Genomic DNA, 16,133 nt, shown 5'->3' on the forward strand with positions numbered 1-16,133 from the left:
CATATTTCCAGGTCCATATTTTACTCCAGCTCCTTATTTTACTCCAGCTCCTTATTTTCAGCTCCTTATTTTACTCCAGCTCCTTATTTCCAGCTCCTTATTTTACTCCAGCTCCTTATTTTACTCCAGCTCCTTATTTCCAGCTCCTTATTTTACTCCAGCTCCTTATTTCACTCCAGCTCCTTATTTTACTCCAGCTCCTTATTTTACTCCAGCTCCTTATTTCCAGCTCCTTATTTCCAGCTCCTTATTTTACTCCAGCTCCTTATTTTACTCCAGCTCCTTATTTTACTCCAGCTCCTTATTTCCAGCTCCTTATTTTACTCCAGCTCCTATTTCCCCATCAGAGACCATGCAGCCTAAACGACGGTGCAGTGATGATGACTTTTCAATGCAATTCAATTTTGTTAATACTTTTCACAGTGTTGCTGGAAAGCAAATGCTCTTCACAAACAACAAGAAAAGAAAAGCTTAAGTTTAGAAGATTGAGAAACATTATTTTGGCTCGTCGTTTGTACTGTTATAGTGGAGTATTGGATTGATTTGAATGTATGCTGTGGTTAATCTTTAAATTCAAATAAATTCTAGATGCATGAAAAAAAAATGACACATCGCCACTTGGCCCATCTCAATGCACCAATGATGTTCTGTGAATGTGTGCTGACCCCTTGACACATTCACACTCAGCCCTGCCAACACAACCGCCTGTTACAGAACCGTACCAAAATACTCCCTCAGTGCCGCAAAAAAAAAAAAAATAATAATAATCTTCATTCACAACAACGTGTCTGATCAAAATTTTGCTTAAAATAATAATAATTTTCCATCTACAGAAGGTTGGAAGGATGAACTCCTGTGGTGTTGTTGAGTTCCGTTAGTGTGTCGGTTGTGGCTGTGATGGTCTAGCAGTGCAGATCTATGATCAAAGCCATTGAATGGAGAGTGAGACGCAACCCACCAGGTATCCTCTCTGTCATGTTAGAACTATGGGCACTGACGTGGACTTCATCTCCTAACCCAGTGGGGGCTTTTCAAAACCTCTCCTCAGGGACACTCGGTCGTTCCATGCATTTTAACTATTCCTGAGCTACTGTACCACACCTGATTCAACTTGTCAACTAATTATCACGACCTTGATTAGTAATCAGGTGAGCTAGTCCAGGGATATTAGTAATCAGGTGAGCTAGTCCAGGGATATTAGTAATCAGGTGAGCTAGTCCAGGGATATTAGTAATCAGGTGAGCTAGTCCAGGGATATTAGTAATCAGGTGAGCTAGTCCAGGGATATTAGTAATCAGGTGAGCTAGTTCAGGGATATTAGTAATCAGGTGAGCTAGTCCAGGGATATTAGTAATCAGGTGAGCTAGTCCAGGGATATTAGTAATCAGGTGAGCTAGTCCAGGGATATTAGTAATCAGTTGAGCTGGTCCAGGAATATTAGTATATTAGTAATCAGGTGAGCCAGTTCAGGGATATTAGTAATCAAGTGAGCCAGTTCAGGGATATTAGTAATCAGGTGAGCTAGTCCAGGGATATTAGTAATCAGGTGAGCTAGTTCAGGGATATTAGTAATCAGGTGAGCCAGTTCAGGGATACAACAAAACTGTGAAACATCTGGGGGTCCCGAGGAGAGGTTTGAAAACCGTTGGCCTATCCCACACTGTCTGCTGTATATCACAAGTCTCCTTGGCCCTGAAGGTTGTCTCAGTGGACCTTCCACCATCTTCTTGGTCAACTCCTCAAGGTCATAGTTCACCATCAGGTCATGGTTCACTCTGGTCACAACGTCAACAATAAAATAAAAAAGGGGAAGGGAACAGTTGTTTTCCTACTGTTAAAGGAGTCTTTTGGTCCTAGACTTGACGCTCCGATACCGCTTGCCAAAAAACTAGGGTGACTGGAGTATTTGACAATTTTTTGGGCCTTCCTCTGACACACCTAGTATATACAGTATGGGGTCACTTAGACATTTTTAAAGAAAAAAAATATTTTTTTGTCCATTAAAATAACATCAAATTGATCAGAAATACAGTGTTGTTATTGTTGTAAATGACTATTGTAGCTGGAACCTACTCCCTTCACAGAACAATGCAAACTGGCTCTAACCAGAATAGAAAGAGGAGTGGGAGGCCCCGGTGCACAACTGAGAACGAGGACAAGTACATTAGAGTGTCTACTTTGAGAAACAGACACCTCGCAAGTACTCAACTGGCAGCTTCATTAATGTTTTATCATACAATCGATAAACTTACACAAACGCTTGGATTGCTTTCGCTGTAAAACATAATTTCAAAATCTGACACGACAGGTGGATTAACAAAAGGCTAAACTGTGTTTTCTTATATTGCACTTGTGAGCTGTTCTGCTGCCTTCTCTGCGGGGGTGGCCAACTCTCTAGTGGGTTGTTCTCTGTCACACGCAATCCCCCTCAACCTCTCCACCAGCAGTCTGATCCTCTCCTCTAGTGCTCTGTTCTGCTCCTGCTGCTGCTCTTTCTCCTGTTGAAGTTGTCTCACCACAGTCCAGAGTGTAGATATGTCTCTCTCCACCTCCAGTTCTCTGGGTCTGGTTAAGGGGGTGTTGTTGTGCTGGACTGTTGTCTGGGTCTGTGCTGACTGGAGTGTAATCATCTGCTGTTCCAGCTCCACCTGCCTTACCTCCAGCTGGGTAAATGTATCCTTCATTTCAATGAGAGGGTAGTACTCTGTGCTGGGAGGTTGACTTTCTGCTGGGGGTGGCTCGTCTGTGGGGTTATGTAATGAAGAGGTCTGGTCTGACCCGCTCGGGGTGGGGGTATCTTTCTCAAGGGAGAGCTTCTCCTGCTGGGCTAATTTTTTGATTAGGTGAAAGTCCAGCTGAAACTGTTTGGGGTTACCCTGTACCTTTACTGTTCCAGACGTATAGAGATGTATATTAGCTGACTCAGAGTCCTCGTTGTCAAGTATCCTGAGTTTCCACCCCTTGTTCATTTAACTTCTTGAGTGTAGGGGGCAGGATTTTCATTTTTGGCTAACAAAAAAAAAACATACCCATTTGAACCTGCCTATTTCTCAGGATCAGAAGCTAGAATATGCATATAATTGACAGATTAGGATAGAAAACACTCTAAAGTTTCCAACCTGTCAAAATATTGTCTGAGTATAACAGAACTGAAATTGCAGGCGAAAACCTGAAGAAAATTAAACCAGGAAGTGCTGTTTTTCCTGAAAGTTCTCTGTTCCATTGGATGCCTAGCCTCCATTTAAAGGGATATCAACCAGATTCCTTTTCCTATAGACATAGACATAGTTTCAGGCTTTTATTTTGAAAAATGAGCGAGAAAGATATCGGGTCAGTGGAGAGCTTGGTGTTCGAGTTTTGCTTGCGCAACAGAGTGGGGCAGCCATTGTCTCTCCCTCTCCAATTGAAAAAGCGACAGTCCCGGTTGATATATTATCGATTATATATTTTAAAAACAACCTGAGGATTGATTATAAAAAACGTTTGACATGTTTTTGTCTGCGATGTCGTGACTGCTCGAGCCTGTGGATTTCTGAACATTACACGCCAAACAAATGGAGGTATTTTGGATATAAAAATAATCTTTATAGAACAAAAGGAACATTTCTGTAACTGGGAGTCTCGTGAGTGCAAACATCCGAAGATCATCAAAGGTAAGCGATTTAATCTATTGCTTTTCTGACTTTCATGACCAATCTACTTGGCTGCTAGTGTTTGTAATATTTTGTCTACTGAGAGAGATGTTCTTACATAAACGCTTGGTATCCTTTCGGCGAAAAGCTGTATTGAAATCTGACACGCCAGGTGGATTAACAAGCTAAACTGTGTTTTGCTATATAGCACTTGTGACTTCATGAAAATTCAATATTTTTTGTAATTTAATTTGGCGCGCTGCAATTCAGCGGGTGTTGATGAAAATGATCCCGCTAAAGGGATGCGTGTATCAAGAAGTTTTAACACCCCCCCCCCCTCTCGTAACAAAGGGGTAGTGTGCTAATATAGCAATGTGCCATGCCAGGGGATGGTTTGTGTGGAAGGTTGCTGATGTTCCCATTTTTGTGAAAGTCAGCAAAAAGGGTCTCTTGATTTTCCATAAGGAGCTTCATTTTGTAATCTTTTCTTGCCTTATCATTCTTTACATACACAGGGTACTGTATTTTAATTACCCCTGAACAGCAGGAGGCAGCTTCTAAGGCCTCTCCATTTGGTTGGAGTAGACTGACACTCTCCTGCCATTGTTGGGCTAATGGGCTTTGACACCTCTCACTTGACACGTCAGTGCTAATTGAAGCTGTATCAAGCTTGGCAGAATTATGTTAGAATTCAGTCCTTATAAAGTAACGTTGTGTATTTTTCTTGGCTTTTGCTTCCTCTCTCCATACCTCTCGCTGTCTCTTACAAACAACTAGTTTGGTTTTTAACTCATTCAAAAAAGGTGCCATATTGAAAGTAACTGAGCTCTTCAGTACAGGCCATTCTACTGCCAATGTTTGTCTATGGAGATAGAATGGGAAGCAGACCATCAGGTGAGGTCATTTTATTATGCACGTATTCAATTCTCTGTATTTCACATGAAAAACAAAAACACTACACATGACAGTCGTGATATTTACAAGGATGTGTAAGGTGAATACTGAAGCAAAACAAAATAGTATCTCAGATTAGAAGTCTATATTATATGTGCAAGTCATCAAGTCTGATTCATCCCATGATAAAGAACACGGAGCTTCGTTTCCCCCAAAAAAATATTTTTCTGTTACAGGAGGAGTGTCAGCTGGGGAACCGATAGGGAGACCTGCAGCTCTGAGCTACTACTTTCAACTGCAGTTCTGTTCAACCTCAATAACAGCTACATGCTCAGACTACAAAAATACCTCTAGCCTGACATGCTGTAGGGGGGTGGGTTCCTTAACCCCTTGTCCTTCCCCTTTTCTCTCATGTTGGTCCTTCCATGTCACAGGGCAGGCAGTTTGAGACAGAAAGGTGGGAAGACAACAGGCTCAGTACACCTCACATGATCACTGAGCCTAACAGGCATTTAGGGGATGAGAAGAACTCGAGAAGACAACAATGTTCCTCCCTAGTAATCTGGACTGGTCCTCGACAAACAATATATCCATACCCACTCAATTCTAAAAGACTACACCAAACTACGATTCGTCCTCGTCTTTCTCCCTGTGACCGTAGGGACTCTGCTAATAGAACACTCGGGCTATTATAGTGAATTCAGCTGCAGAACCAGATGTCCAACGTGAAATGTACAACACTTGGCTTCATCAAACGTCTTGTATCTGGCATCAGTTGCGTCTGCCTCATGTTCTGCCTCATTGGTTTCCTTGGTGATTGGAAAATCCAGGCTAACCAGTTTTTGACTGGCATCTGGTACTGTTGTGGGGATGTAGTATCAGAGTGCAAAAACCCTTAGTAGGTGCCCTTTAGATTTACAAACAGACAGTGCTTTAGTTTGTTTAAAAAAAAGAATAACAAAAGATGAGTAAAAACAACAAAAGAGACAAAACGTAAAGTACAGTAGCACATAAGGGGTGCAGGGTTGCTATGGGAAACAGGAATGAACATTGAAACACCATAACTAATTTTTCTGTTTTCTACAAGTTATGCTGCAGCCATCTGATTAAGTTCTCCGTCATCGTGCGTCCAATCAGGAAGTCGGTTGGCCACATGGTGAACATGAGGGCGCCGTGGAAACCTCCGGCGTAGTGTTCGTGAGTCACCTCGACTCCGGCGCGACGCAGGCGCGCGGCATACATCACCCCGTCGTCCCTCAGCACGTCGTACTCACACGTCAGAACGTAGGCCTTGGGTAGCGAGCGTAGAACGGCATCCGGGACCAGCAGGGGCGAGGCCCGGGGGTCAGCGATGGAGCGCGATGGCCCGTCCGACCCCACCCCTCCCACCGACAACGCCACGACCGGAGCGCTGTAGTTGTACTTGCCCCGGTAGGACTCTGGCAGGAAGGCACTCCAGTTGACGAATTTGAGCAGAGCAGCGGAATCTGGGCTGTTGTGAGTGTTGGTCATCATGGCCCTGAAGAAGGTCTTGTCGCTGGTGAAGTACTCGCTCCAGAAGCGCACCATTAGGGTACGGGGCAGGATAGGCATGTTCTGGTTCTGCTGGTAGGACGGGGTATTGAGGTCCAGAGCCTGCAGCACAGGGTAGAGCAGGGCCTGGACCTTCAGCTGCAACTGCTGTTCTGGATCCTGCTGCAGCTGGACACACACCCCACACACACACACACACACACACACACACACACACACACACACACACACACACACACACACACAGGACCATTAGAACTAGTGGTCTGTACTGTACTGCAGCCTTGGATGGTTCCTCCTAATCTCACCTATTTACGATCAAAACAGTGGATAGATAATACTGCTTTTTTAACACACACACACAGCTAACCTGCTGGGACACGGCAGCAGCCAGGTTTCCCCCGGCGCTGTCCCCAGATACAGCGATGCGTCCTGGGTCTACAGAGTACTGGGCCAGGACCCCGCTCTGGAGGAAGTGCTTCACCGCCCGGTACACGTCCTCATAGGGGACGGGGAAATGGTGCTCGGGGGCCAGGCGGTACCTGAGAAGAAACAGGGGTTAGATAGAATTCAGGTCATCTCACCTGGGAAACACGTTTGTGTACCAGCTGAGGTACACTACCGGTCAAAAGTAGTGTCGAACACCTGCTCATTCAGGGGTTTATTTCTATTATTTTCTACATTGTAGAATAATAAAAACTATGAAATAACACATATGGAATCATGTAGTAACCATAAAAAAGTGTTTAACAAATCAAAATATATTTCATATTTGAAATTCTTCAAAGTAGCCACCCTTTGCCTTGATGACAGCTTTGCACACACTTGGCATTCTCTCAACCAGCTTCATGAGGTAGATGGAATGCATCTAAATTAACAGGTGTGCCATGTTGAAAGGGAAATTGGTAATTTATTTCCTTCTTAATGCGTTTGAGCCAATCAGTTGTGTTGTGACTAGGTAGGGGTGGTATACAGAAGATGGTCTATTTGGTAAAAGACCAAGTCCATATTATGGCAAGAACAACTCAAATACGCAGATAAATGACAGTCCATCATTACTTTAAGACATGAAGGTCAGACAATTTGGAAAACTTCCAAGAACTTTTAAAGTTTCTTCAAGTGCAGTTGCAAAAGCCATCAAGCTCTGTGATGAAACTGGCTCTCATGAGGACCGCCACAGGAAAGGAAGACCCAGAGTTACCTCTGCTGCAGAGGATAAGTTCATTAGAGTTACCAGCCTCAGAAATTGCAGCCCAAATAAATGCTTCAGAGTTCAAGTAACAGATCTCAACATCAACTGTTCAGAGGAGACTGTGTGAATCAGGCCTTCATTGTCAAACTGCTGCAAAGAAACCACTACTGAAAAGACACCAATAAGAAGAGACTTGCTTGGGCCGAGAAACACGAGCAATGGACATTAGATTATACAGGATGAGGAGGTTGTTCTATCTGCTGTGTAGGACCAAAGGCTAGCTGATACAAGAGCATTGCTTTTCATTAGATGGTGTGGAGATAAAAGACAAGTCATAATGATACTGTATAATAAAGTCATACTTCAGCCCATGAACACATGAAGCAGTTTAGAGAATAAAACATTTTAGCATTGGAATGTTGACAGGAATTTGGCTGGCAGACTGCACACACACTATCTCGCTCTCACCCTTAGTACTACTGTACACACCCACAGGAATTTAGCGGGAAGGAATCCAATATTGTGATTAAGGGAGAGCCAATTCACTCTCTCAACCAGCTGCTTATTACTATTACTGGTAACAAGACCGAGAGCGAGGGGAGCGGAGCGAGGGAGGGAGAGAGCGAGAGGGGAGAGAGCACGGGAAGCGGAGCGAGGGGGAGCGGAGCGAGGGGGAGCGGAGCGAGGGGAGCGGAACGACGGGGAGCGGAACGACGGGGAGCGGAACGACGGGGAGCGGAACGACGGGGAGCGAGGGGAGCGGAACGACGGGGAGCGAGGGGAGCGGAACGACGGGGAGCGAAGCGAGGTGTACCAGCCCGAAGAGGGGCGCGAGCCCGAAGAGGGGCGCGAGCGAAGCTGAGAGAGGAGAGCGAGACACAGCGGAGAGGGCATGAAAGAGAGAGAAGTAGAGAGATGGCGAAAGGTAGTGTGTGTATTTATGTCTTCCAAATCAAACGAGAGCTGCCTTTTCACAATTTTACCAAGTATAAACAAGCAGATGTTTATCGTGGGCCTATCTGAGCTTTCACAGCAGCCTGTTAGATAAGATGTATATCATAACACCGGCTGTATGTCAGATACACAGCAAAGATATACTCACTCTACAGACACGACCACAGAGTTAAGATCCATGACCATCTGCCTAGCCAGGAGGTCATATGGTCCCATTCCTGCACACAGAGAGGAGAGCAGAGAGCCATCAGAGACTAGATCTAATATCATATTATATCATCAACAGCTGCAACGTACTCAATAGTATGTTGAGCATCTCATTCTCAATACTCTTGTAGTCCTGGAAAGTAACAAACACACAGCAGATTCCAGGCACAACATAACACTAGTCAAATGATTGCCTTTGGTTACCAGGAGGGTCACCACGGTCTCTGTGCTGAACAGCTTAAACATAATGTTCTTCAGGGGACGTGGAGGGTGAACAGAGTGTAAATTAATTCTATAGTAAACTGTAGAATACCATACACTAAAGGTGGACCGGCATGGCCGATTAATTAGGGGCGATTTAAAGTTCATAACAATCGGTAAATCGGCATTTTTGGACACCGATTATGGCCGATTACATTGCATTCCGTGAGTAGACTGCGTGACAGGCTGACCTGTTACGCGAGTGCAGCAAGGAGCCAAGGTAAGTTGCTAGCTAGCAATAAACTTATCTTATAAAAAACAATCAATCTTCACATAATCACTAGTTAACTACACATGGTTGATTACAAGGTTAACTAGCTTGTCCTGCGTTGCCTGTTAATTGGAGTGGGCCAAAATTCACCCAACTTATTTTGGGAAGCTTGTGGAAGGCTACCCAAAACATTTGACCCAAGTTAAACTATTTAAAAAGGCAATGCTACCAAATACTAATTGAATGTATGTAAACTTCTGACCCACTGGGGAATGTGATGAAAGAAATAAAAGCTGAAATAAATCATTCTACTATTATTCTGACATTTCACATTCTTAAAATAAAGTGGTGATACTAACTGATCTAAAACAGGGACTTTTTTTACTAGGATTAAATGTCAGAAACTGTTAAATGTATTCGGCTAAGGTGTATGTAAACTTCTGAGTTTAACTGTATATGAAATACAGATGGTATAGAGAGAAATAGTCGACGCGTCATAATTCCTAGAATAACTACAACCTAAAACTTCTTAACTGGGAATATTGAACCACCAGCTTTCATATGTTCTCATGTTCTGAGCAAGAAACTGAAACGTTAGCTTTCTTTAAATGGCACATATTGCACTTTTACTTTCTTCTCCAACACTTTGTTTTTGCATTATTTAAACCAAATTGAACGTTTCGTTATTTATCCGAGACTAAACAGATTTTATTTATGTATTATATTAAGTTAAAATAGTGTTCATTGTGCATTCAGTATTGTTGTAATTGTCATTATTATAAATATACAAAAATTAAATAATACAGTAGATTAATCCGCATCGCCGTTAAAATCATAATCGGTCGACCTCTACAACACACTGTTGTACACTACACACTACACAACACACTGTTGTACACTACACACTACACAACACACTGTTGTACACTACACACTACACAACACACTGGTGTACACTACACACTGGTGTACACTACACACTGGTGTACACTACACACTGGTGTACACTACACACTGGTGTACACTACACACTGGTGTACACTACACTATACAACACACTGTTGTACACTACACACTACACTGTTGTACACTACACACTACACACTACACTGTTGTACACTACACACTACACACTGTTGTACACTACACACTACACAACACTGTTGTACACTACACACTACACACTGTTGTACACTACACACTACACAACACACTGTTGTACACTACACACTACACTGTTGTACACTACACACTACACACTACACTGTTGTACACTACACACTACACACTACACTGTTGTACACTACACACTACACAACCATGTTGTACACTACACACTACACAACACTGTTGTACACTACACACTACACTACACACTGTTGTACACTACACACTACACAACACACTACACAACACACTGTTGTACACTACACACTACACTACACACTGGTGTACACTACACACTGGTGTACACTACACTATACAACACACTGTTGTACACTACACACTACACACTACACTGTTGTACACTACACACTACACAACCATGTTGTACACTACACACTACACAACACTGTTGTACACTACACACTACACAACACTGTTGTACACTACACTCTACACACTGTTGTACACTACACTCTACACACTGTTGTACACTACACACTACACAACACACTGTTGTACACTACACAACACACTGTTGTACACTACACAACACACTGTTGTACACTACACAACACACTGTTGTACACTACACAACACACTGTTGTACACTACACAACACACTGTTGTACACTACACACTACACAACACACTGTTGTACACTACACACTACACTGTTGTACACTACACACTACACTGTTGTACACTACACTACACACTGGTGTACACTACACACTAATGTACACTACACTCTACACTGGTGTACACTACACTACACACTTGTATACTACACACTTTTACACTACACTACACTACACACTGGTGTACACTACACACTTTTACACTACACAACACACTGGTGTACACTACACACTTTTACACTACACAACACACTGGTGTACACTACACACTTTTACACTACACTACACACTGGTGTACACTACACACTTTTACACTACACACCGGTGTACACCACACTACACACTGTTGTATCGCTCAATCATGTCTCGTACTTACTATAGAATGTTGTAGTATACAGTAGAATACTATAGTAAATACTACAGTAATATCCGTAAAAACACTACTTTTTTTTACTATAGTGAAAACGACAGTATTTCATTGGCATATTCCCTGCCCATTCCCCTCCCCCATATCGCTGGGGCCTCTGGTTCTTTCTTGGCTCGATTCCCAGTGCCGACATTCAGCCCACTGAACCTCTACGACATTACATTATGCTGGCTGGATTCCAACATCCTTTTGCCATTCAATTCACCTTTCATTTCCTCCCTTGATCGACACAACCTGTGATCACAAATACACATGTAAATCCGCTACTCACTGGCGCTGCCCAGGCACCATCCTCCTCCGTGCAGGTATATGACTGCTCTCCTCAGCTCAGTGTCGCCGCCCTGCAGTTTGGGCTGGTACACCACCACCTCCACCTCATCAAACAGCTCCTCCGTAACGTGCACACGTTGGTCTGACACGGGCACCACCCGCTCAGCGAACGTGATGAACATCATCACCCCCATGTAGTCCTTCAACCCCAGCAGCTCACTGAAGTCTGCCTGCAGAGAGAGACGAAGAGGCATGTTGGAGCAGAGAGGTAGAGAGAGATGAAAAGCAGAGAGACGTGGGAGAAGAGAGACGAGACCAGAAGGAGACCAGGGAACGAGACCAGGAGACCAGGGAAAGAGACCAGAAGGAGACCAGGGGAAGAGACCAGAAGGAGACCAGGGGAAGAGACCAGAAGGAGACCAGGGGAAGAGACCAGAAGGAGACCAGGGGAAGAGACCAGAAGGAGACCAGGGGAAGAGACCAGAAGGAGACCAGGGGAAGAGACCAGAAGGAGACCAGGGGAAGAGACCAGAAGGAGACCAGGGGAAGAGACCAGAAGGAGACCAGGGGAAGAGACCAGGGGAAGAGACCAGGGGAAGAGACCAGGGGAAGAGACCAGGGGAAGAGACCAGGGGAAGAGACCAGGGGAAGAGACCAGGGGAAGAGACCAGGGGAAGAGAATGAATAAAGGCATTCAGAAGGGATGTTGTGAGGGAGGACAAAAAACATAGGGAGAGAGAAAGAGGGGGAGGAAGAGAAGGAGGAAGAGAGAAATATGGATAAAAAGATATGGATAAAGATAAATTCATCTTAGTTTCAAATCTGAGGTAATCAGATGTTCATGAACTGCAATCAAACAAGAGGAACAAGTAGGGGAGTAAAGGGCTTTCCCCTGATTCGTGTGAGCTTCAGAGGGGATCTACAGTCAAGGCCCCAGCTGTCCACCAGAAGGCCCCAGCTGTCCACCAGAAGGCCCCAGCTGTCCACCAGAAGGCCCCAAGCTGTCCACCAGAAGGGCCCAAGCTGTCCACCAGAAGGGCCCAAGCTGTCCACCAGAAGGGCCCAAGCTGTCCACCAGAAGGGCCCAAGCTGTCCACCAGAAGGGCCCAAGCTGTCCACCAGAAGGGCCCAAGCTGTCCACCAGAAGGGCCCAAGCTGTCCACCAGAAGGCCCCAAGCTGTCCACCAGAAGGCCCCAAGCTGTCCACCAGAAGGCCCCAAGCTGTCCACCAGAAGGCCCCAAGCTGTCCACCAGAAGAACCAAGCTGTCCACCAGAAGAACCAAGCTGTCCACCAGATGAACCAAGCTGTCCACCAGATGAACCAAGCTGTCCACCAGAGGGGATCTACAGTCCTGTTGTTATTTAATGTCTTTGCGTGCCATGCACCAGCTAAACATGTCAGTAAAGGCTCCTTCCTTGCTCTAGGACAGAGACAGGCATGACCGTGGATAATTCAATTGTAAAAAATTCATACAAATCGCTCACTGAATACCAGGAGAAGTTCACCCCTTGATCCTCAATCAAAATGTATTTGTTTCACTCAACTGGAACAGAGTGAATTATTGTCTGTTTGATAACCTATTTATACTGTATGTTAATTTGCAGAGAATATTGCAGTTGATTCTTCTGGACAACACTTTTATCTGGACCCGGTTCAATGGAGATATTGAGAATTATTTTCTCCAAATAATAATAATACTAAGAAATCTAGTCAGGGGGGAATTCAGTCTAATTTAAACATTTCTCTCTGTATAATATATTATAATTTGAAATACATACTTTGAACAATGTCGAATTACATATTATCTATAATCGATAAACATCTCTGGTTCCTCCGTTCATAAAGCATCGATTTTCTTTATTAGGATCTATAATTAGAACAGGTGAGCAGGACTACAATAGCTGGATTACCGTCTAATATAATCTGGTGTGACTGTCATTCAGCATGTCTGCATGTACCCAACAACCTCAGCGGAATCCATTTACTACGCTACTAACTAGGCTGTGTACCGTGTCAAAGGACTGGCCAAAAACAATTTCATTCCAGTCAAACATCATAAAAAAACAGTATTGAGTTATGTAAAAATGTATGAGTTTTACGCATGACTCCCACGCACATCGGAGAAGCGTAACTTTAAGTATGATTCCTCTTTGATAGTAAAATTACAATATTAAAAACACAACAGAATAAACCAGCCTAATGTGTTCTGAATCAAAAACGAATGTAATAGGTCATCGTTAATCAACTCAAAGTATTTTTACCAGGTGGCTGAGACTTCTGAAGAAGCAGTCGGTCAACATGAGTTTCCATCTCTCCTCTATCTCGTCTGGAATGGGCTGGTAAACATAATAAGATGTGAACGCTCCTAAAGACAGGAGTAAAAATATGCCTTTCAACCGCATTTTACGAGTCCCCAGCTATTGATGGAAGAAAGCAGACAGAAACTGTGTCAGTTTCGCTTATTAACAAGTCACTTCAATCCGAGCACAGCGTTATAGTGGATTCATTCTGGAACTGAGCCAGCCAGATATGAAAGCACGTGTTAAGAGTTATCTGATCTTTATAAGCGAGCATGACGTATGGAAGGCCAAGAGGTTCAAAACGTCTTACCCGGAACACGTCTTGTTATTATCATTTTTACACTTGCTTTTTTCAAGTATCAAATGTCATTTTCTGTACACGTGATTTTTTTTTCACCTGTTCAGTGTGTGTTTACAGGTGATTTGAACACTTGTTAGGGTCATTTTTACACTCGTTCATTAAACCTGTTCAATGTGTGTTTACAGGTGATTAGAACGCTTGTTATGGTCATTTTTACACTCGTTCATTACACCTGTACAGCCTGTTGGGTAAGGAATTGCGTTTTTGTAGTTGTTTTTGAATAATTGCCTAACATTTTATATTTGGTAGCTAACGTCGCATTTTGTGATTTTTTTTTAAGCATTTATGTATATTCATAATTCATAGAGGTATTTTTTAAAATTTTAATTAGCTATCCATCATTTTTCCTTGTCTGAAGTTTCAAGCTAAATATCAAGGATATAAAAAAAAAAAATGATGACACTTTTCCATCCACCAGAGGGGATTGTTTTGCGAAAAGTACCAACTTTTCCAAACCCCCATTTGTTTGATAAATAAATTGAATCAATAATAGTCACTATACTTTCCAAACCACAAAGGCTGAATTCAAATGTTTTCAAAAAGGGAAAATATAAACTGTTATTGAGGCAGCGGAGGAAGGACCAGGGTTCACAACATTTCAGATAAATAAGCTTCTTCACTGCACCTGTACATAACCCATCTGTAAACAGCCCATCTATCTACCTCATCCCCATACAGTGTTTATTTATTTATCTTGCTCCTTTGCACCCCAGTATCTTTACTTGCACATTTACCATTCCAGTGTTAAATTGCTATATTGTAATTACTTCCACCACCATGGCCTATTTATTGCCTTAACTCCCTTCTACTGTATTATTGACTGTATGTTTGTTTTACTCCATGTGTAACTCTGTGTTGTTGTGTGTGTCGAATTGCTACGCTTTATCTTGGCCAGGTCGCAGTTGCAAATGAGAATTCGTTCTCAACTAGGCCACCTGGTTAAATAAAGGTGAAATTCTCGTGCATATGGAAAATGTCTGGGATCTTTTATTTCAGCTCTTGAAACATGAGACCAACACTTTACATGTTGCATTTATATTTTTGTTCAGTGTATATATATATATGTCCATGTGAAAATGTGATGCAAACTGAGACGGCACCACTCAAGTTGGTAATCCAATGTTTTGAAAATAGCTCATTATATCTCCCTTCCTCCTCCAATGTATTCCATATTGCTCACTTCCTCACCAGACAGTAGCAACAAAACTATTCAAAAACATGCTATTTTCATTCATCAACCACATTTAAAAAAAAAGGTAGTAGACATTTCCCCAATCATAGTCTAGCTCAAAACTAATGACACTGTATCAGCATGTAAAAAGTAACAGTACAAAACATTTTAACAAACATAAAATAATAAGTTAGTTTTGACTGAATAGTTACATAATAAATGTTCCAAAACAATACATTACACTATAGACCTGCTAAATGACTCACTTCCAGCATAAAAAAAAAACCCAGAATAAACTAAAATAATGTATTTATTTCTGATGTGACAGTTGTTCATGAAGTAAACATTGTATGACTCGGTGAAGATGTGGGAGAAAGAAGCTGTCTGTTTTCCTCCGCCTCCTTCGTCGTTCCGTCGTTCCATCGTTCAACATGGCATTTGGAGATTCCTGTGAACATCCAACAGTCATACATACACATGTCATTCTGAACAGCAACATCTTCCTAATAAGAATTTAGACCAGTTGACAATTCAACAGAATTCATGGTCTTGTTCGTGTTGATGATCAGTACAACATGAGACAGATACTGTAGCAAGCCATGGTATATATATATCAGACCGTATACCACAGGTATGAGTCAATATTACTTGTTTACTGTTGTAATTACGTTTGTAAACAGTTTTTAATAGCAATAAGGCACCTCAGGGGTTTGTGGTATATGGCCAATATAGCAGGGCTAAGGGCTGTATCCAGGCACTTTGCATTGCATCGTGCATAAGAACAGCCCTTAGCCGTGGTATATTGTTCATATACCACAAACCCGAGGTGCTTTATTGCTTAAATATAACACAGATACAGATTATGAGCATGTGCGGTTTCACATAATAATGTTACGACTACTAGCTCGCTCCC

At 42.8% G+C, this 16,133-nt stretch overlaps 1 protein-coding gene across 1 annotated transcript; it reads right to left on the reverse strand.

The window, feature by feature from the left end:
* Positions 1 to 4,522: 4,522 nt before the first annotated feature.
* LOC110503426 (arylacetamide deacetylase-like) lies at positions 4,523 to 13,938 on the reverse strand. Its single transcript, XM_036961872.1, has 5 exons — positions 13,650 to 13,938; positions 11,388 to 11,616; positions 8,354 to 8,423; positions 6,430 to 6,601; positions 4,523 to 6,227 (listed from the first exon to the last, which is right to left on the reverse strand). Exons 1-5 carry the CDS (start codon positions 13,788 to 13,790, stop codon positions 5,607 to 5,609), a joined length of 1,233 nt encoding a protein of 410 aa, XP_036817767.1. The 5' UTR covers positions 13,791 to 13,938; the 3' UTR covers positions 4,523 to 5,606.
* Positions 13,939 to 16,133: the final 2,195 nt, after the last annotated feature.

Source organism: Oncorhynchus mykiss, chromosome 24 (genome assembly GCF_013265735.2).
Source record: "Oncorhynchus mykiss isolate Arlee chromosome 24, USDA_OmykA_1.1, whole genome shotgun sequence".
In the NCBI taxonomy this organism is placed as follows: domain Eukaryota; kingdom Metazoa; phylum Chordata; class Actinopteri; order Salmoniformes; family Salmonidae; genus Oncorhynchus; species Oncorhynchus mykiss.

What these genes read in the sequence shown, in the direction of transcription:
- LOC110503426 (XM_036961872.1), bottom strand. Translation starts at nt 13,790, where the DNA reads ATGCGGTTGAAAGGCATATTTTTACTCCTGTCTTTAGGAGCGTTCACA. An exon ending in TCTGTGGTCGTGTCTGTAGA is followed by an intron (nt 6,602 to 8,353) that starts GTGAGTATATCT and finishes GTTTCTTCTCAG; the next exon opens with GTACCGCCTGGCCCCCGAGC. An exon ending in CTGCTGCCGTGTCCCAGCAG is followed by an intron (nt 6,228 to 6,429) that starts GTTAGCTGTGTG and finishes GTGTGTGTCCAG; the next exon opens with CTGCAGCAGGATCCAGAACA.